At 40.6% G+C, this 21,339-nt stretch overlaps 2 protein-coding genes across 2 annotated transcripts; one reads left to right on the forward strand and one right to left on the reverse strand.

The window, feature by feature from the left end:
• Window positions 1-1,110: 1,110 nt before the first annotated feature.
• LOC128297089 (uncharacterized) lies at window positions 1,111-20,629 on the reverse strand. The gene is made up of 9 exons (XM_053032656.1): window positions 20,623-20,629; window positions 19,921-20,492; window positions 18,698-19,746; window positions 17,606-18,643; window positions 13,712-13,911; window positions 13,182-13,402; window positions 1,601-2,379; window positions 1,423-1,534; window positions 1,111-1,347 (listed from the first exon to the last, which is right to left on the reverse strand). The coding sequence occupies exons 1-9, from the start codon at window positions 20,627-20,629 to the stop codon at window positions 1,111-1,113; spliced, it is 4,215 nt and encodes a 1,404-aa protein (XP_052888616.1).
• Window positions 15,731-16,324, forward strand: LOC128299123 (peritrophin-1-like). The gene has a single exon (XM_053034993.1). It carries the CDS (start codon window positions 15,731-15,733, stop codon window positions 16,322-16,324), a length of 594 nt encoding a protein of 197 aa, XP_052890953.1.
• Window positions 20,630-21,339: the final 710 nt, after the last annotated feature.

Below are 21,339 nucleotides of genomic sequence, written 5' to 3' on the forward strand. Positions count from 1 at the left end.
AGTAAGTAAGTAAGTAAGTAAGTAAGTAAGTAAGTAAGTAAGTAAGTAAGTAAGTAAGTAAGTAAGTAAGTAAGTAAGTAAGTAAGTAAGTAAGTAAGTAAGTAAGTAAGTAAGTAAGTAAGTAAGTAAGTAAGTAAGTAAGTAAGTAAGTAAGTAAGTAAGTAAGTAAGTAAGTAAGTAAGTAAGTAAGTAAGTAAGTAAGTAAGTAAGTAAGTAAGTAAGTAAGTAAGTAAGTAAGTAAGTAAGTAAGTAAGTAAGTAAGTAAGTAAGTAAGTAAGTAAGTAAGTAAGTAAGTAAGTAAGTAAGTAAGTAAGTAAGTAAGTAAGTAAGTAAGTAAGTAAGTAAGTAAGTAAGTAAGTAAGTAAGTAAGTAAGTAAGTAAGTAAGTAAGTAAGTAAGTAAGTAAGTAAGTAAGTAAGTAAGTAAGTAAGTAAGTAAGTAAGTAAGTAAGTAAGTAAGTAAGTAAGTAAGTAAGTAAGTAAGTAAGTAAGTAAGTAAGTAAGTAAGTAAGTAAGTAAGTAAGTAAGTAAGTAAGTAAGTAAGTAAGTAAGTAAGTAAGTAAGTAAGTAAGTAAGTAAGTAAGTAAGTAAGTAAGTAAGTAAGTAAGTAAGTAAGTAAGTAAATAAGTAAGTAAGTAAGTAAGTAAGTAAGTAAGTAAGTAAGTAAGTAAGTAAGTAAGTAAGTAAGTAAGTAAGTAAGTAAGTAAGTAAGTAAGTAAGTAAGTAAGTAAGTAAGTAAGTAAGTAAGTAAGTAAGTAAGTAAGTAAGTAAGTAAGTAAGTAAGTAAGTAAGTAAGTAAGTAAGTAAGTAAGTAAGTAAGTAAGTAAGTAAGTAAGTAAGTAAGTAAGTAAGTAAGTAAGTAAGTAAGTAAGTAAGTAAGTAAGTAAGTAAGTAAGTAAGTAAGTAAGTAAGTAAGTAAGTAAGTAAGTAAGTAAGTAAGTAAGTAAGTAAGTAAGTAAGTAAGTAAGTAAGTAAGTAAGTAAGTAAGTAAGTAAGTAAGTAAGTAAGGAAGTAAGTTAGGGACAGTAGAAATATTTTTTATGTTTATTTCGTATTTAATTTACTGAGGATGGGTAATATGAACGAAAGAATCGTTCCTGCATGGTTTACATCTACATTTCGAATAGTGGAGATTGCTGTGTAACTTCACAGTCAACTATACCTGTAAAGTTACACTGCTCCCGGTCGGTATCGAAAATCAGTCCCGGCGGACACTGCCTTACCCAAAGATTTCCATTAAGGCAACGGTAATACACATCACACATGGTAGGATGAGGTATTTTGCTTAATTCACTTTCTCCAGTACATTGCATAATAACAGAGTCTGGTGGTGGTGGAAGTCGTTCGCGCTGTAATTGTAGGCATATTTTCAAAAGTTATATCGTACTCAAAAACCAATGATATTGCACCATAAAGATACCTACTTCGCAAGGATTTTCCACGTCGTCAACTATGCACCAGCCATTTTTGGCATCGTAAATTGTACCTGGTGCACAAAGGCGCTCAATAGTAATAGTACCGATGCATATGAAATATCTGTAATATAAAAGTGGAGATATCGTTAACACTTGTGCTAATCGGATTCAGTGTTGTTTTACTTGCCTTTGACAGGAATTTTGACTTTCCAACGTCACTTGCTTTCCTTCGGGATTATTCCGGCAAACAAACTCCAAACATTCAGCGTGATCAGGAGAATCACAAATAGAAAGAGTAGGGTTAAAGTGTAACCCAGCTGGGCATGATTCTGTTCCAATGTATTGTCTATCTTCACACACAATGTACATATTGCATTCGCCTGGGTACGCTAACTCTACCAGCGAGTCTGAAGAAAGTACTGCACAAAGTGCAGCCAAATCTGCACCTTCTTCAACAGTTGTGGTTTCTATAGCTTCGGTAGTCGTTGTTTCATCAATAGTGATAGTTGTTTCATCAGTTATCGTAATTGGTTCTGTGGTAGTGTCTGCGTCGCTAGTCGTCTCTGTTTCCGGGTTTTGTGTCGTTGTTTCTTCAGCGCTCGTGGTTGTAGTTGCCTCGTCTGGATTGTTCGTTGTTGTTTCCGGACAAGGTGGTGGTTCGATTTCACAATTTACATTTTCTTCATCATCACAATTCTCAGTGTTTGGATTGTAGTACATTCCGATAGGGCAGCACATTTGTATACCGATGCCATTGAAGCATGAAACGTAAATACTGCAATCAGTTTCGCTTGGTTCTGAGGTCCACACCGGGTTGACGCTGCCTTGGCAGGGTACGGTTACAGTAACGTCTGGAAAACATTCTCTCAATTCTGGACAACTTTTGCTAACCTTGACCAAAACAGTCAATATTATCACCAAGCTTTGCAACACACTCAACTTTGCAGAAACCATGTTGTTCGATGGCTACTAAAATGAGAACTAAACTAAGCGCTCTTTACTGCTCCTAATACCGTTGCTCGAATCGGCAACAGGAAAATCAATTCATAGACATGTTTGATAAGCGTCAATGGACATGCGAACATTCCATTGACCGTCGTCTTTATCTTATCCATGGATTAACGAAATTCATTGTCGTGAAACAAAAATCCCCAGTGCTGAACCTTTGTGCCACCAGCACCAACGTAACACCACCGTGGTGAAATGGTAAGGGTATTTCCTTCCGTCATATTCATGGCCATACTGATGTAAAATACGATAATCCCCTTTAAAAAGAGTTTAAATCAACTTTACAAACAGACTGAAACAAAAACGCAATTTCCGCTTTATCATGTGACGGATCGATTTAGAGATTATTGTGTTGTATGGCGGAGTGTTGAAATACTCCCGAGCATTCTGATTGCAGATCATTCCTAGCCGTCTATTTCGACGAAAGACTATTAAGTGGTTCGCGGATTTTGTGTTGTATTCGAGTAATTTTTACTTTTATCTGGTATCATGCATCGCTTGTGGCTAAGTGCTGTATTGGTCGTCATACTGGTGCTACGAGCAGCACAGGCAAACAATCGTTGCTTGGATGTATCAGATGGTGTATTTATAAATGACTTTACGGCTTGTAACGCCTTCTTTACATGTTTTCGTGGAGAAGCCATTCCTGGAACGTGTGTCGAACCATTTTACTTTAACGAGGAAAAGCAGCTGTGTGACCATCCGTGGCAAGTCAAGTGCCTGATCTGTCCTCAAACTGAGGATCTTGTACCGACCTTTGTGGCTATTGAAGGCGACTGCAAACATTACACACTTTGTATTCAAGGAATCGGTACGCTTCGTGAATGTGCAAGTGGATTAAATTTTGATAGTGTGGCAGGAAATTGCGATCTGGCAGAAAATGTTCAATGCGAAACAGGAATTTGTCCAAATAACATAAATCCAGCTCTACCGTATTCAGTGCCGCACGAATCAGACTGCTCAAAATATTACGTTTGTCTCCATGGCGTGCCTACTGTGCAGGAATGTGCGGCAACGTTACTGTTTAATCCAGTGACTAGATTTTGCGATTTCGAAGAAAATGTACAATGCGTAAGTAGATATAATATGCATACAAAAATATAGAGCGTTAAGTAACTTCCAAAACACATGTCTGCTTCCAATTTTGCTAAAGAATTCATAATTTGATATTAATATCGTGTGCTATCCTTTTCTACCCCCAACAGGAAGAGGGAGTACCTTCGCCTACTTCATGTCCTCCTACTGGAATTCACCTTATCGGTAATCCGGCGGATTGTGTTTCTTTTTTCGTTTGTCTGAACGGAGAGAGGAGTGACGAAGCAACGAATTGTGCTGCGGGTTTAATATTCGACATAACTGACTCGGTATGCCGTCCTGCTAACGAAGAGTCACGCTGTGCTGATGGTACGGATGCTTTTCCACCTCCTCCTCCAACCCCACCACCAGTTGCACCTGGTAATTTACGTTGAAGATCTGTTGCAATATATACTGCTAACGTTTGTAACTAACATGAAGCAAAACAAAATAAACACTTTTTTACATGTTTTTTTTTTATAAATAGTGAGTATTGAATGTTTGCACAGATGTACTGTCGTATGCATGTGCAAAGATGACAAAAAGAAAAAAAGGAAAAGAATTCACATTTCTAATAGAAAGATCCAGCTTTGTTGTATCCTTCCGAATTCCATCGTGGAATTAGAATCCAAAAATCGTTAAGTTTCAATTAAATTAATGTTTTTTTTATTATGTCATTAGAACGGCCTGGCGGTAACGGATCGGAATCGACTTATTTCACCTCGTAGCCGCATAGTCATTCCTTGTCCTTGGGGGTTTGATCCGCATGGGATTTTTCCTAAGACCTGTCGTATGAAGACCGGCACCGCTACCAATACACCACTGAAAAAATAAAGCGAAACAAGCTTGCTGACGAAAAGGATAAATACATCGTTTATATTCTTTTCAAATAAATAACCATCCTAACGAAATAAACACTAACATTCATTACTCCTCAATGATCATCACTGTATCGTTAAACTGGGAGCAACGATAACACCGCTCATCCCATGTGTTTCTTACACGTCCAAGGGCAGTGTCCAAAGTCCTTTATTGTTTATCCTTTATGTAGACGTCTATAAATGGCAAATGCAAATAGTAAAAACAGTTTTTGATTAAGATTTAAAAAACATCAGAAAAGTACAGTTATTCCTTGCGGCAGTTAGAAGAAACTTTAAACGTAGGTGACGAAAAGGAAGTTGTAAGCATATTCTTCCATGCATTTATTAAATCAATCGTTGTTTTAGTCGCGAAATTATTATAATATATTCTTTTCTTCGAGATTGTCAAGAATTTCTCGATTGGTTGTCGACGGGAAAATCTATTCGCTCAGAATCGTCTGTTCTCCGATAATGCTGATTAGGACTGACGACGTGGATATGAATGTTGGCCAAATATTTCTTTACCATATGGCCTGTTTTACTGATTTTCGACGTAACGCATGGTAAGAAGTAGCCCCCTTGTCTTCCGTTTCATGTATTTATTAGCTTCTGTTGATATCGCCGATCGCTTAAAACCGTCCGACAGCCAGTACTAGGGCTTCGCTCAATGGACTTCGTCTAGATCACTTTTGTTGTCTCGATTAGCCATAGCTGTCGGAAACAAATTGTTGGAGAGGTCAAATTTTCACAGTGCACACTCAGCTAGTATATATTGATTGGAACGACCACCGGGCATCTGGGTAATCACCAGAAAATCGAAACGTTTTGTTACTTTTTTAATGCATACAATAGATTGCTTTATTTGTATTAAAAGCATTTACGCCATTAAAAAAACGGCCATCATATCGGAAAGACAATCCCTTTGTATACACTCCCTTTCCCTTTGTATATTCCTTACTTTAGTTGCTCAAAAATAAGGCAGGAGCTTACGTTCCGTTCAATAGAAATCTTTACAGAACCTTAATTACCTGATTTTGACTATAATCGGTGTTGGATTTCAATCGTCACAATCGTGAAGGGATAAACGGGGAAAAGAACAGGGACGCGCTCTACGAATTATACGATTAACTAACTGTCGTACATCGGATTGGATTCATCCTGCTCCGGCTTGCTGATCGTGTCATAAAAAAGTGTTGCAGACGCAGACTGTGTCGCATATTTTGCACTCTGGGTTTTTCGCGCCATGCGACAACATCCAGATGTGTGCGTGACACAGGTGCGTCGCTTACCGGTCAACGCGTGATTGACCCAATAGCAACGCGTATGCGTAATCGGCAGGACTTCGGGTTGAGCATCAGCGGTGAGCAGACGTGCCGGCAACCGCTGCCGCACGTCATAATTTTTATTTCATTTAGTATTAATAATTGTAAAATATCGGTAAATGATCTTGTGCTTCCGCGTCCATCCGTCCGAACCCCAAGACAGAACAAAAAGTTAATTTGTTAAAGATTGAAACAAAAACTAAACACTCGTGATATTCAATCGGCGAGAGATTTGAGTAGTGCGCTCGTGAATGTCCGGCTGCGTACCCACCCAACAAATGTATAACATCTTAATCTAAAATTCTTTACTTAAAAATTCTTCGCTTGGATGCCCAAAATTAGGTTTAAGATACTGTAGTGTCTTGAATAAAAAGGTCTCACTCGTCTCATGTAGTGTTGGGCGGATCGGATCGGATAGGATTCTGGGATTGGATTCTTCATTGGATCAATCCGGATTCGATCCTACATTCAGGATCCTCTGGATTGGAATCCCAAACAATCCTTTTCGATCCAGATCTGTTATGACGGGAAACTGGGATCGAAATCCAAAACAAGAGTATCCGGATTCGGATCCTTCAGGATCCGGTTTCGTCAATACGAGAATCTGGGATCGAAATCTAAAATAAGAGTCCAGATCCCGGATCCGGATCTGTCATGATTGGAATGTGGGATTGTGCTAGGGATTGTTTTCGAATGCGGATATTTTGTGCTTTATTGTTTTTTTATCCTGTTCCATGTAAACGTATTTTCTCTAAGGTAGGGCAAATTTATACGGACAGAAGAAATAGGCTGCTCCCCAAGAAACTGAATGAAATATTATTTCTAAAGCATAATTTAAGCGAGGAAGACATAGAAATAATTGGATATTTTTATTTGGATTTGGATTTTTATAGCTTTGGTTGGTTTTTTTTTTTAATTAATGCATTTGGTTTTGGTTTGCAAAAAAATCACATAATGTATTTAGTGATCTTGAATTGAGTAAAACTTGAGTAATTAATTTAGTTTCCTATTTAAGAAAACTAAAGCGTACAATTTTAGCTGTCCATTCCTACATAAAATTGTGATATGCTGATGCTGATGCTGAAAAATGATAATCTCATGAATGTTGAGTAATAATGCAATCGATACTGAAAATAATGAATTAAAAATGAATTTTAAAATAATGAACAAATATAAATAAATTTAATTATTTTTTTTATTTCACATAAGCTCAATTGTGAACGCACAAGAAAAAAATTGTCATATTAGCATGTCCACTATGCATTTTCTTTGATTACAAAACAAAGAGTTTTTTGTGCTCATAAAAAAATCTAGTAGGATTCGGATCGGATTCGGAGGATCGATCCCAAGGCGGATCCGGATCGGTCGGATCGAATCCCACATGGGAGCGATTTTTCCCATCACTAGTCTTATGGTCTATGTGCAACTGCCTATACTTTATTGTCCTCCCGATCATCAGTTTCCAACTAACATACCAAGGTTTATACATTACTAGGTTACTACATTACAGATACTTGTGCTCCAGCTTTTCTATTTTATTGCAACTTATTTCATTTCATATAATATTTCATTGTTGTGTACCTTTCTGTGTGTAGTGTATAAACGTATACTACGTTTAAAAATGTTAGTGATAAGCTAGTATTAGTATAACTGTTAGTTTTGTTGAGAGGTACTATCTTAAAGAAAATACTAGTCAGTGATTGGATTAAGCTTCTAACATAAGTAATTCAGGTTATTCTTCGGCCTGTATGTCCACTTGGTAAGGAGGTTGAAACACAAGAGAGTGCTCAAAATGGATCAGCACAAAGAACATGCGGTTCCGGCTGTCAAACAAAAAACGCATAAAACCTAGTTGACGGTTGACCAAGGTTGATAAAAGTAAAGGTGCTGTTTGTATTATGAGATGTAACTATTTCAACTAGATTAGGAATAGGTTAGGATATAGAAAGTATAGAAGAGAGAAATAGATCATTCGTAGTATAAGAGATTAAAGTACAAGTAAAGTCGTGACGATATAACACTGTGTATAAAATAGTAGTACTGGTTTTACTAACCCGCTGGTCTATGAAAAGTTTTTGCCAAACAAAAGTTTGTCAAAGGAGTGTTAATTTGTTGGCCAAACATTTTTTCGGCAAACAAATGATTTTGTTTGCCGCAGTTTGCCAAACATAATTTTGACAGTTTCTCCATACGATTGACATTTTATGTTTGGCAAACACTTTTCATAGACCAGCGGGTAATTGCTTGTCATACTATTTTTGAGTAAATTTCTTAATATTTGATACCAGTTTTTGACCAGGTATTGTGTACATATTTTCACATTGTTCAATTGTCTTAAATGGTGTTTGTAAATGTTTATGCTGAACAAGTTATCTATTATTTCTCTTTGAAGATATGCTGTTTCTTGGATTAGGGATTTTTATACAAGGAAGATTTGAAGCTGTAATATCTGTCGAATTTACTAAGGTTTGTTATGCAATTAAGAATATTGTGGTGAGTTCTTTACTTTTATATACCTTATAATCAGAAAAACCTTATAATCAGAGAAACGAGTTTAGAGGACTCCTGCTGCAAGTAAAGACCGGAAGTTGAAGCGCCGGATAAGTAAATAAGTCTCCTTAGTTTTTAGTATCAATCGATCATAATCTTTCTGTTTGTGATCTGTCCTTTATTAGTTACTCAGATCACAAACAGGAAGATCATGATCGATTCATCTCTTTATTATTTTGGAAACCTGTGGGCCCAGTGACCTGTGATGCATATGCATATGCATATCAGCAACAAGGTGGTTCAGGTAGAGGACCAAAGAAATCAAATCAGCGTGTTGATTTTGATTGTGTGAGTATTTACCCGTGCTCCTCGAGACAATGGTTGAAGCAAAGTATCGATTGCTGACAAACCAGCAACAATGTATTTCAGTGTAACATTGTTCGTATCATTTGAGAAATACGACCAGGCGTAGCGTCCTATTGGTTTCGGCTTTCTAAACTTATTTTGCCACGTAGCCGAATAGTCATTTCGTATGAAACCGGCGCCGATACCAAATACACTACCACATTTGCGATTAAAGTATCTGAGATTTTTTTTTTATCACTTCAAGTTGCGCTTCAAAAAAGTTTTTCACAGTTTAGATATGGATACGTCTTCAAACTAACTTATATTTTATCGATTATAATTAGTTATTTGTGCATGTTGTGAACTTATCGGAAAATAACTACGATCGAAGAATCGTTAATTTACCGAATCTGAGACATGTTGGAAAACGCATGCACGCATGGAAAGCATTTTATACTCGGTTCCCCTGGAAGATAAGTATTTATTCGTATAAAACATGTATAGTTACACTATATTATCACTTTTTATTTATCAAAAAATATTAAAATGTAGTGAAAGTGTCGGTACACCTATTGAGAAACGGTTATGATGGTATTCTGTACCGATCTTCATGTGCGTGAGTGACACTGCTACTAAATACAGCACATGCCTGCTCAGAACGCACGTGTAGCATATCTGCTATACAGTCTTAAAAACATTCCAAAATCTATTTATGCTAAAATTCACCACATGCTCCTCTATTGAAATATTAGAACAAGAACGGCAATAAACAAGTAACACAAATAACTTAAACCTCAGGCGCAATTAGAACAAATCTTAATCGCTCACAAGTCGCAAGTACATATTCAATGCACACAAGTTACAGATGCAAATCCATTATGCAAAACATAAAAACATATACCATAAATGCACCGAGTGCGTGGAAAGTTACCATCAGTCCGATTCCCACGATCACGCAAAGAATTTGCGCGATGCCAAAAGTAAACATCCATAGCGCTCTTATTACAAGACAGTACAGGTACGTTCCACGCCAGAGTATCAACCATTGCAGTTGAGCAATACACCCCACACTCGTGCGCTTGACTTGGTTCAAGTTTGCAACAGGAGACGACCCAACCGTATGTAGCTTATAGGAAACAGAACTACTCCATCTAACAAGTAAGAACTGAATGCAAGAAAACGTTAAACCAACCAATCAGTATTCAGACAAACAAAAGCATCAGATATCCGAGAGTCCGGTATGTGGACGAATGGAAATTTCCATCAAATTTGTTCTCACGATGTATACCCGAAAATTATGATATAAAATAAAGATTGACCGTTGACTACTCGCAGTCACTTGCACACGCGGTTACTGTCGTAGTTGATCGTCATAACCAACAAAGAAGTAAAGTGTTATAGTGTTTTATTAGGGACACTGTCCCAACATCTACTGAAAGAAAAATGTAGACCCATTACATGGTGATCGTGTCGTGAAGGAGAAGAGCAGTTATAGTACACACGGTTGTTTGCAAATGCAACCGGCCAGGCATTTGGCAATGCTATCGCAGTAGTCATAGCACTATTATCTATACAGGCAGTCTCCGAGATACGTGGTTTCTCTAATACGAGGATTCGGAGATACGCGGTTTTTGGAAATTTGACAGATCTAAGCACAAAATCTAAGCAAAAAGGTGAAAAATTGGTCGAAAATACAAGCAGTCCCCGAGATACGCTATTATAGCGGACCGCTATAATCCGGGAAAAATCTCGGGGACTGCCTGTATTTATCCTATGAATTACCTGACCAATTCCACTCGGCAAATTGGCTTTGGCAGTATGATTGATTGTTTTTTTTGTTCAGAGAATCAATGAAGTTTATTTTTATGTTCCTTTATGAAATTTGAATTTTGGATTGGTAATAGAGTCGTACAATGGAAACTCGTATTTATAGCTTGATGTGCTTGATGTAACTTGATGTAACGGAAATTGGAACAAGCCTGTCACACCCATTGGAACAAGCCTGACACCTAGCATTTTTATAATTAAAATTCAATTAAACGGCAAAATTAATATACACATATGTGAGCTACTAACACTAGTATGTCAAACTGGTACTCGCCGTGTAAAGTTTCAGGTTTGCCATCGATTCAATACTCAAGAAACATCACTTGGTGGACTTTGAATTAGCGGACTTTGCGTTTTGGATTCTTAATAGCGGTAGATGCATCGAGGCATTACCGTGGAACTCTCAACGATCGAGAAATTACAAACGGGACGAGTATGGCTTAACTCATGACAGTTGCCAAAGGATTTCGGCTTTTATACCTTTGTTGCTGTGTGTTATGTGTTTTGGTTTGACGCCTTTGCCCCTTTTAAGGCGGAGCCTAACTGCAGTGCCCTACTTTCTCACGCTAGAACTCTTCTGAATGTGCTTGCGACACTTGTATATGCGTTGTGTTTTTCTGACGCTTCATAAACAAATTTGAGTTTGGTATAATGACATGCATGTGCGCAAACCTTCCATGTTGTGCATGTGAGCAAACGTTTCTTATTATGCAAGTGCGTGACCCTTTCATGTTTTCCCATAATGTAGGGTTTCCTGATTCTTCGGGTCTTGTAACCAAACGTTTGTTTATGGTCAGTTTTGTCAAATGTTTTGAAGGTTGAGCTGTGCAGTAGGCCATGTAGTTCTGGTGTGGCCTTAGTTTTACATTTTGGGTTAGGGTTTGGTGTTAATATTCGCCTGATGGGTATGCAACGTAATATGCTTAACAGATGTAAGCAGATATGCTACACTAGATATAGTATAGTTTTACTTAAAACTAAAGATAGTTTCCATGCAACTAATCCTGCGAGTTTGAACCAGTTTTCATAAAATTTCACTAGCTAACAAATTTATTTTTAAATGAACTATTTTTTCATATCTGTAAAGATTTTTTGATTTGCAACAATGTGCTGGTGAAATAATTGCACTTTTCTTTCGCTGTGCGTAATTTGGCCTGTCACTGTGACAAATGCAATGAGCTTAACATATTAAAAATTAAAAATTCAATAAATATCTCCTTACCCCAAGAAGCTCAATTGAAGCTGGCCGAAGGGCAATTATAACTTATACTATTATTTATTATTGTATTGCTTAAATTTATTGCAATCTTAGTCTGAAATAGTTCTGTTGGCAGTGTAGTAGCAATACTCCACTGATACGGGAATGGATCCGAAGCTTCTAGAAAGATAACATAGGCTCTCCATTCCTTACTCCCACCCAATACGTCTCCGGCGTACAGAACGGTAACATGTTTCTCCAATATCTGAGCTTGGGTATACGGGGAAACCCAACCCCTTGGGAGGATGGGTGATATGGCTAAATTGGGAGGAGGGAGAGGTGCTAGCGTCTGTTCTCCATGTTAGGGGCGGCTGGCTTTTTCTTCTGTCCTGGCTTCGTGCGGGATTTTAACAACTGCGAAGCGTAGGCCCTCCGACGAGACAGGTTGGGGGAGAGGCCTTGCAAGCCACCCCCAATACCATCGCAACGGAAGGACATCAAAATGATTCGAATCGGAATAACGGTAATCGACCCACGCTACGAAATAGGACTAACGATTGGAAACTTGGAACATGGAACTGCAGATCCTTTACGGCACCCGGAAGTACCCGCATTCTTGCGGACGAGGTGAGGGCCCGCGGCTTCGGAGTTTTAGCACTTCAGGAGGTGCGATGGAAAGGAGTTACGGAGCGCCCCTATCGCAGTGATTGCATGATCTACCAAAGTGGGGGGGAAAAGCATGAGCTCGGTACGGCGTTCCTTGTCATAGGTGAAATGCGAAAGCGCGTGATCGGATGGTGGCCGATCAATGAAAGGATGTGCAGGTTGAGGATCCGGGGGAGGTTCTTCGATTTGAGCGTTATTAATGTGCATAGTCCGCACCTTGGAAGCACCGATGACGATAACGATGACGTTCTCATTGATGGAAGGCACTTCTCGGATATTATCGACGTACGGACATATAGAGGAGCAAACGTCGACTCAGACCATTTCCTGGTTATGGTTAAGTTACGAAAGAAACTGAGCGTAGCCAATAAGCTGCGCTATCAGCCAACCCCAAGGCTCAACACAGATCGGCTGAGGCAAGCTGATGTGGCGAGAGATTTCGCGATCGCGTTCGGGGAAGCACTGCCGGAGGACACCCCTACCGAGGTGCAGCAGCTATCTCAGTCGGAGGAAAGTCACCAGTTTTACAGGATGTTGAATGCGGCACGAAGCGGTTTTACTCCCATGATCGCAATGTGCCGCAACGTGGAGAGAGATATCCTGTCGGACGAGCGAGAGGTGAACGACAGGTGGAAGTGCTACTTCGACGGACACCTGAACGGAGCAGATACAGCAAACACATGACGAGGCACAGGAAGCAGAATTCAGCAGCAGAATGGCAGCCAACATGACGAAGACGAAGTGCCCTCGCCATCCTTGGACGAGGTCATCAGCGCCGTCAAACAGTTGAAATGTAATAAGTCAGCTGGCAGTGATGGACTGGTGGCAGAACTATTCAAGATGGGGCCGGAGAGGCTTGCCGTTGTCATGCATAGGCTGATCCTAAGGATTTGGGACCAGGAAGAACTACCGGACGAATGGAAACTGGGTGTCATACACCCAGTCTACAAAAAGGGCGACAGATTAGACTGTGCCTACTTCCGGGCCATCACAGTCCTTAATGCCGTCTATAAGATCCTGTCCCGCATACTCTTCTGCAGACTTGCGCCCCTTGCTACAGATTTCGTCGGAAACTACCAGGCTGGGTTTGTTGGAGGCAAATCGACCACCGACCAAATCTTTACTCTTCGGCAGATCCTCCAGAAGTGCCGAGAGCACCAGATCCCTACGCACCACCTGTTCATAGACTTCAAGGCGGCCTACGATACCATAGATCGGACAGAGCTATGGAACACCATGCAGCAGTACGGATTCCCTGGGAAGCTGGTACGGCTGTTGAGGGCCACTATGGATGGGGTGCAGTGCAAGGTGAGGGTGTCGAACATTCTGTCGGAATCGTTCGAATCTCACCGGGGCCTGAGGCAAGGTGACGGACTCTCCTGTTTGCTGTTCAACATCGCTCTGGAAGGTGTCATGCGAAGCGCGGGCTTCGACATCAGGGGCACGATTTTTACCCGATCGCTCCAATTCCTAGGCTTCGCGGATGATATTGACATCATCGGACGGACATCTGCGGCGGTGTGCGAGGCGTACACCCGACTGAAACGCGAGGCCGCTAGGATTGGATTGAGGATCAATGCGACGAAGACAAAGGACCTGCTTGCCGGGGGCTCTGATCGTGATAGAACCCGACTCGGACGATGACGGTGAGTGGACGGTGACGATCTCGAGGTGGTAGAGGAGTTCTGCTACCTTGGCACGATCGTAACTTCGGACAACAACGTAAGCAGCGAAATCCGAAGGCGCATTGTTCAGGGAAATCGTGCATACTACGGGTTCCACAAACTCCTGCGATCCAGAAGGCTCCAGCAACACACGAAATGCACTATAAACCGCACACTGATACGTCCGGTAGTCCTCTATGGTAGTCATGGATAATACGGGCGGAGGACGCCAACGCTCTCGCCATTTTCGAGCGGCGGGTGCTACGGACTATCTTTGGCGGTATTTTTGAGCAGGGAGTGTGGAGAAGGAGAATGAACCACGAGCTAGTTGAACTGTTTGGCGGAGCAGACATCCTAACGGTGGCTAAGGCCGGAAGGATACGATGGCTGGGGCACGTGATGAGGATGCCGAACTCATGCCCCACCAGGAAGGTGCTCGCCAGTGACCCGTTCGGCACGAGGCGCAGAGGAGCGCAGCGAGTTCGTTGGCTGGATCAAGTGGAGCAAGACCTGTCGGAGATCGGGTGCAGCCGGGGGTGGAGGAATGCAGCCTTGGACCGAGTTTCCTGGAAACGGATTGGTGACCTGGCCATGTCAGCACGACGTGCTCAACTGTGAGCGGGCCAAGAAGAAAAAGAAGTCTTAAATAGATTTCACATTAGTTTTAGATATTCGTTTCTCCGAATAATGATAAGGCACCTTAACTCAAGTGAATTCGGCCGATATTTCAAGCTAATTATGAGCAATAACTCGATATAAAAGTGTCGATTATATGATCATTACTCAGCTCAGTTTAATTTAGATGATATACTTTAGGTTTAGGGAAATATTTTTATTGTTTCCAGTAATTTGTTTTTGAGGTTTAAGTGTTTATGCCTTCAATATGTCAAATTTTCGTATTTCATTACGTATTTTAGTTATCTTGCAAATGCACTCATTTCCTGAGTTGCGCGCCAGTTACGCAAAGCTAAAATTTTTGACAGTTCGTGTAATTTTGTACGTGGAACTGAACGTTTTGTTTGTCCAATTTCAATTTCTTCCGTTACGTTACATTTTAATGTTATTAACATTAATTTTGGTGAAAATTTGTTTTAATTTTCGAAACAAATGTAAATATATCAATTATCAATGAACTTCGTAACCTGAAAAAGAGCATTCCCTGATACTAAATAAAAACTATATTGTAAAGTGAGTTCGATTTACGCGAATTTCTCAGGCCCGCTTTATCCGCGTAACTTGGGGAAAGACTGCAAAAGGCTCAAGCAGTCTGAGATGAAAGCTCAATTATTATCAAATGTGGTGCAATGTGTTGAGGTGTATTATTCCAATCATGAATCATCTATCCTGGTCAAATCGTCATTCATCAATGACCTGTAGCCATTTATAGACCTAACTGTATGTGGCGTAACAATGAGTGTGCAAAATCAAATGATTGAAATTGGATGACAGTTCAGAATCAAAACAATCGAGCATATCGTTCATAGTATTAAATAATACGAACGCTGGATGATATTTTCTATTTCTTATAAACACAGTCTTTCTTACACGACAGGTATTCATGTTTAAGCTGGTGTTAAAGTGCAGCGTAAGGATTATAGTACATTTTTATGGGACAAATGCTCGTGTGCCAGATTATTTGTTGATAAGATAGCGGAAAAAACAATGGATACAGGAAATACCTCCAAATCGTGCAGGGTAACTCTGCATGTGTCATACTGGATGATATCTCTGGCATAGATTTCCAAAACGCAGTTGATCAGGAAATTCATACTAGTATAAAAGTTAACCTCGTCAGGTTAGGCTTCATTAGTAGCACCGGTGCTTTTATTTGTTGCATATCGTTGTAGTATCTTTAAAACAAAAATGTTTAAGATGAGTTACTATGTGTTAGTAGTGTGTACAACATTGTTTGCCCTTGTTATTATGGCTAATGCACAGCGCGATCCTTGTTTGGGTATACCCGATGGAATGTTCGTTAATGATTTCACCAGCTGCGAAAGCTATTTCTTGTGCCTCGGTGGTGTCCCAACGCAAGCCCATTGTCCACCTGGATTTTACTTCAACGAGGCGCAGCAGCTGTGTGATTTTCCGCAAAATGTATTCTGTCACGTGTGCAACCAGCAGACCGGTGTGCAGCTGTTTCCGCATCCAACCATTTGCAACCAGTTTGTCACATGCTCGAACGGGATTTCCTTCATTGGTAATTGCAAGTCTGGTGAAACGTACGATGTAGCGTTGCAAGCATGCAAGAGTGAAATTCGAGTTGATTGTGATCGTTTGCGCTGCCCCGAGATAGACAATCCGAATGTGATCGTATTCATTCCGGGCATCCAATCTTGTGATGAGTATTTCTTGTGTCAAGCTGGAACACCTATTCAACGATTCTGCGCCCCTGGATTACATTGGAATCGAGAAGGTCAACGGTGTGACTTTCCCGAATTGGCTCAGTGTCCGTGAGTATTTTTGTAACTTACACCGCTTTAAATGCTGACTTGACTATTAATGAAATATGTTTGCTTAACTTTTTTGCAGATTGTAAAAAACTATCTTATAGTTTACGATCTATGTAACAGAGCATGCTTAGTGAATAAGTGTAGTTATACAAACGGATGCTATCGTGTTTGACACTCTCGAAAAATAAAATATAAGTGATCTTGCTATTGTTTATAACATTTACATACATTTTTTTCACATTGTCACATGTGGTGTGAATACAATTTTTCCATCTTTTCAGAACGGCCATCCCAAAATCTTACAAACTCAAAAAAATATAGAAACCCCGAACTTAATTACAACATTTTGTGAAGCTCAAGCAAAAGCTGTCGATTGTTATTTCCGAAAAACCACACATCGGTTTGAACATCGTAGATGATTGATGGTAGCAGTAGTTTTGTGGTGGATGTGTGGAACCGTTCTAATACACACCACAGCAACAGACATTCTTGTGACATCGTACAGCCATACACTAACGATAGTTTTGTGGGAGCAAAGCTTCATATAGAAGTTAACACAGATGATATAAGAAATATTGTGTACAATTCCGCAAACACGATAAACCTACCAGCAAACAGTTTCAACCAGCAAGGTATCTTCTGAAGGCAATGAGCGCCGAACGAACCGGCTATCCTTTTTCTGGTTCCTATTTTTCAATCGGATTGCTTCTCGGTTGGGGAAACCTTTGGTTGCGTATTCTTATGTTTTCCAAATAAATTTGTTGAAAATGTACAAAATGTTTTTAAAACGTGGAGACACAAGAGATAGGAGCCAAGGAGCTGCGGTGCTAACAATAAATTTTGATCATTTGTTTTTATTTCCTTTCCGAATGTTTACATTAAATGTTCCGAAACGAACGAATACAACGGAAACATTAACACTCATGGTAAACAAACACACGTTGTATGAATTTCGTTTCAAATTCTAAATGTTGCCAGCAACGTTCATATACCAGTCCAGTTGCCTGTAATTGCATTAGACCAAGCTCTTTGACGAAAGGATACAGGCGATGAAGTATGACAGCGCATGTGAATTGAGAGATTTAATAACAATTAAAACCAACATTTATGAAAACTCGCCATTAATGTTCAAATAATGGGGCATTACTACAATAAAGTTATGCATTTCGGATGATTTTTTAGAAAAGTAGATCCTTGTAATAAGTTCCAAATTACATAAATTTCAAAAATCAGTGGCATTTAATATGACATTCCTGTGGTGGTAGTAGCTAAATGAAAAGGTTACTAGTTGGCTGTCGAGGGGCAGCTCACATTGAACGGATGATCGCAGAACTCCCTTGCCTGGTTCCAGTACTGATTAGGTGGACATTGCATAACGTGTAACGTGCCCCATACACAGCGGTAGAACCTCGTACAGTCTGGATGAGGGTGGTAAAACGTTTGATCGATTGGGCAATTCGGTGGAGTTCCTGGAACACCGGGCGTTGGAGCAGGAGTAGGTACTGGAGTAGGGACCGGTGTAATAGTTGGGATATCAGTTGGATCGGGCGGAGGTAGCGTTGGTCCGATAGTTGGAACCGTTGGACCGGACGTTGGAGCTGTAGGTATTTCAGAAGGCGGCGTAGGTGCAGTAGGAATAGGAGATGGCGTGTCTGTCACAGTAGGAGCGGTAGGAATAGTAGGTGCAGCCGTTGGGACGGTCGGATCGTCTCCTTCCGTAACGGGTGGAGTAGGAGCTGTAGGTACTGGTGGTGTTGGTGCTGTGGGAACAGTAGGAGGACCTACCGTGGGTGGTGTTGGCAACGTTGGGCCTGTCGGTACCGGTGTTGCATCACCCGGTCCAGCAGTAGGAGGAGTGACAAGGTCTACAGCACAGATAGAAATTTCTGGTCTGTTACACAGGTTAGTTATAATGTCAAACACCAGGTTAGGACCGCAGCTAAGTTCAAATGGCATTCCGTCGACGCAAAGGAAATATTTGTTACAATCAAATGGATGAGGAACATTCACGGTGCCGGTTGCAGGGCAACCGAATAAAGGTAGTAAATTCGGTGGTGGAGTTGGAGGTTTAGGGATATCTCCGGGGTTAACTGTTGGTTGTGGATTTAAGATGCAAGTAGATGTCCCAATAGGACCACATTTGGTAGTGTAAATGTCAAAAATCTCCCCTAATGCGCAAGTTCGGTCCAGAGCTTGGTCGTCCATACACATATAGTAACGGTTGCAGTCATGTGGGTGTGGGAAATAAGATATTCCGACATTATTAGCGCAAGGGTTATGCGCAGGTGGCGATGGCGCGGGACTTGGTGGCGATGGCGTGGGTCTTGGTGGCGATGGTGTGGGACTTGGTGGTGATGGCGTGGGACTTGGCGGGAACACTTCCACATCCAGTATGCAGGTGGAAGTGTGTTCTGGTTTGCAGGTGGCTAGATAGATATCGAAAATTTGATCGGCTGCGCATGACCGATCGATGGATTGTGCATCCATGCACATGTAATACATCGTACAATCACTGGGATGCGGCTTATAAACAATGCCAACGTTATTATCACAAGGATTAATATCCAGGATACATGTGGATGATTGTTTTGGACCGCATGTTGTTAGATAGATATCGAACACCTGACCGGATGGGCATGTTCGTTCGATGGATTGCGTGTCCATGCACATGTAGTACCGCATGCAATCGATCGCATGAGGCTTATAGGTAACACCGTGATTGTTTCGGCAGGGATTGTTTGGATTGGAGGGTGCTGGAGCTGGTGTAGGCGGTATAGGTGTAGGAGCCGGTGCAGGTGGCGGTGGTGGTGGTGGTGCCGGGGCAACGTCACGGATGCAAGTTGATTGTTTAACTGGGCCGCAACTTTTTGTAGTTATGTCGAATATTTGGTTACCTGGACAGGTATTTTGGAAGCTTTGTGTTTCTATACAGGTAAAATATCCCTGACAGTTTGAATGATCCGGCACCAGATTAACACCTTTGTTATCCGCACATGGATTAATGAACGGTTTCGGATCATAGATTGAGGGAGTGTCAAAAGCACAAACTGCTTTACTTGCTTCCACACAACGGTCCGTGCGAATATCGTATCTTTCGTGCGGAGAGCACTGAATTTCGTAGACTTCATCAAAGATGCACAAAAGATACTTCGAGCAGTCATTTGGGTAAGCAACGGTGTTTAAGCCGTATCCTTTGCCATCACACAGTGATTTGAAGTTGAGCAGACACTCGGCTTCGCCTGTGTTCATGCACAATTTCGCTTTTCGATCAAAGGATTTTCCGGGGGGACAGGACATTTCATACGCCAGGGAATTAAGACACATAATGTAAGAATTGCAGTTGTTTGGATGGGGCTCAAAGGTCATTTCACTGTTGTTTTGGCACAATGCGCCACTGGACGCTTGCGTTGTTTCAAGTAGGACAGGCTGGAATTGATAGGGATAGGTTAGGTTTAGGAAGGGAGTTTATGATGAGAGATTCACGTAAAACTTAGATGATAGAGTGAATATTTACAGAGCATTCAGCGGTGTTTATTTACAGTGATTTTTATTCGATTTAGAAAAACCCATTTGGATTCTAATTGATCATTATGGACTTACAGGGTCTGAGGAACATGGAACTCTGTCAGCGAGATCACAATTATTTATCTGCGGGTTAAAGCGGGTTCCCGTGGGGCATTGTTGTGCAATTCCTTCCCCACCGATACATATGTAGAATATCTGGCAATCATTCGGGTCAGCTACGAACGTAGGGTTTTGTGGGTCATCCTCTGTAGGGCAGTTTAGTTCAACACAGTCGACTGCCGATTGTACGTTACATTGTCCCTGAGTTCTATCAAATAGCGTACCCGTTGGACATTCACGCTCAAACTGTACTCCTTCTATACATTGAATGAATCTAGTGCAGGAATCGCTTATTGGGAAATTTGTAATACCTTTTCCAGGACAGTTGACACATGCGTTTCGATCGCCATAATCGCATCTTTGGTTAGCTTCGTCAAAAATAAATGGCTCGGGGCATGCCTGTGGATGAGCTACTTCGTTAACGCAGGTATAATAGCGCCAACAATCTGTTTCATGGGCAACGAAACGATAGGTTGGCTGTCCTATGCAGGCAGTTGACTCCGTTTGAGCCTTTGCGCATCCCACGAGGAATAGCGCTAGTGCTAATCCTGAAGATACATGACAAAACAAATGAGAAACCATACATTAGCGTTGAGTTTTCTTGCGTATATCACACTGATCACTCTAGTTGCATGGAAAAGAATCACGTTAAACGAAAACTTTTTGATAAACACTCACTTATCATATTGTACAGCACTTGGTCGTATGTTATGACTGTCGTACTTAAATGTGAGAACAGAAAGACTGCTTCGAGTATGTTATCACCACGGTGCCACTGTTTCTAGAAAATAGCTGCCCGCACAAGTCGGACCATCTCTTTTATAGAAGGTATACGTTGGCTGCCACGATGGTGCCCAAATTCAACGTAAATGATATCAATGTAGAAGGATAAAAAAGGTTCACATTAGATAAAACAGTGAGCAGAAAATGTGTCTCTTATCGGTGGCACCAGATTTCAGGTTCACGGTACGCTGCTGTATAAATTGATATCGTATGTTTAACCATTTGTAAAATTGTTATCATTAGTAATTAATCAATTACGGCAGTGTTCATAATACGACAAACATAAATATAGTCTAGGTGCGATTTTGGTATCGTTTTAAACCGCCAAAAGTGGGGTTTAATTCTACCGTGCAGTTAAAATATGATGTTCTTTTTCATACATAGACAAACAGATGATTTGAACTTTTTTTTAGTTCACGAAGGTCTGGCCGCATTGCGCCCACTTCATGCTGGAGGAATTCAGTATGATTCAGGAACATTCACAGCCATGTCCTTGATAATGTTGTTTGATAAGGACATCTATGTACAGATACTGTGTTAATTTCCGATTACATAGATTGATGAGTACTCATGTCATATTTCCTTAAATGATACAACATTGAAGGAAATCGC

This window comes from Anopheles moucheti, chromosome 2 (genome assembly GCF_943734755.1).
Source record: "Anopheles moucheti chromosome 2, idAnoMoucSN_F20_07, whole genome shotgun sequence".
In the NCBI taxonomy this organism is placed as follows: domain Eukaryota; kingdom Metazoa; phylum Arthropoda; class Insecta; order Diptera; family Culicidae; genus Anopheles; species Anopheles moucheti.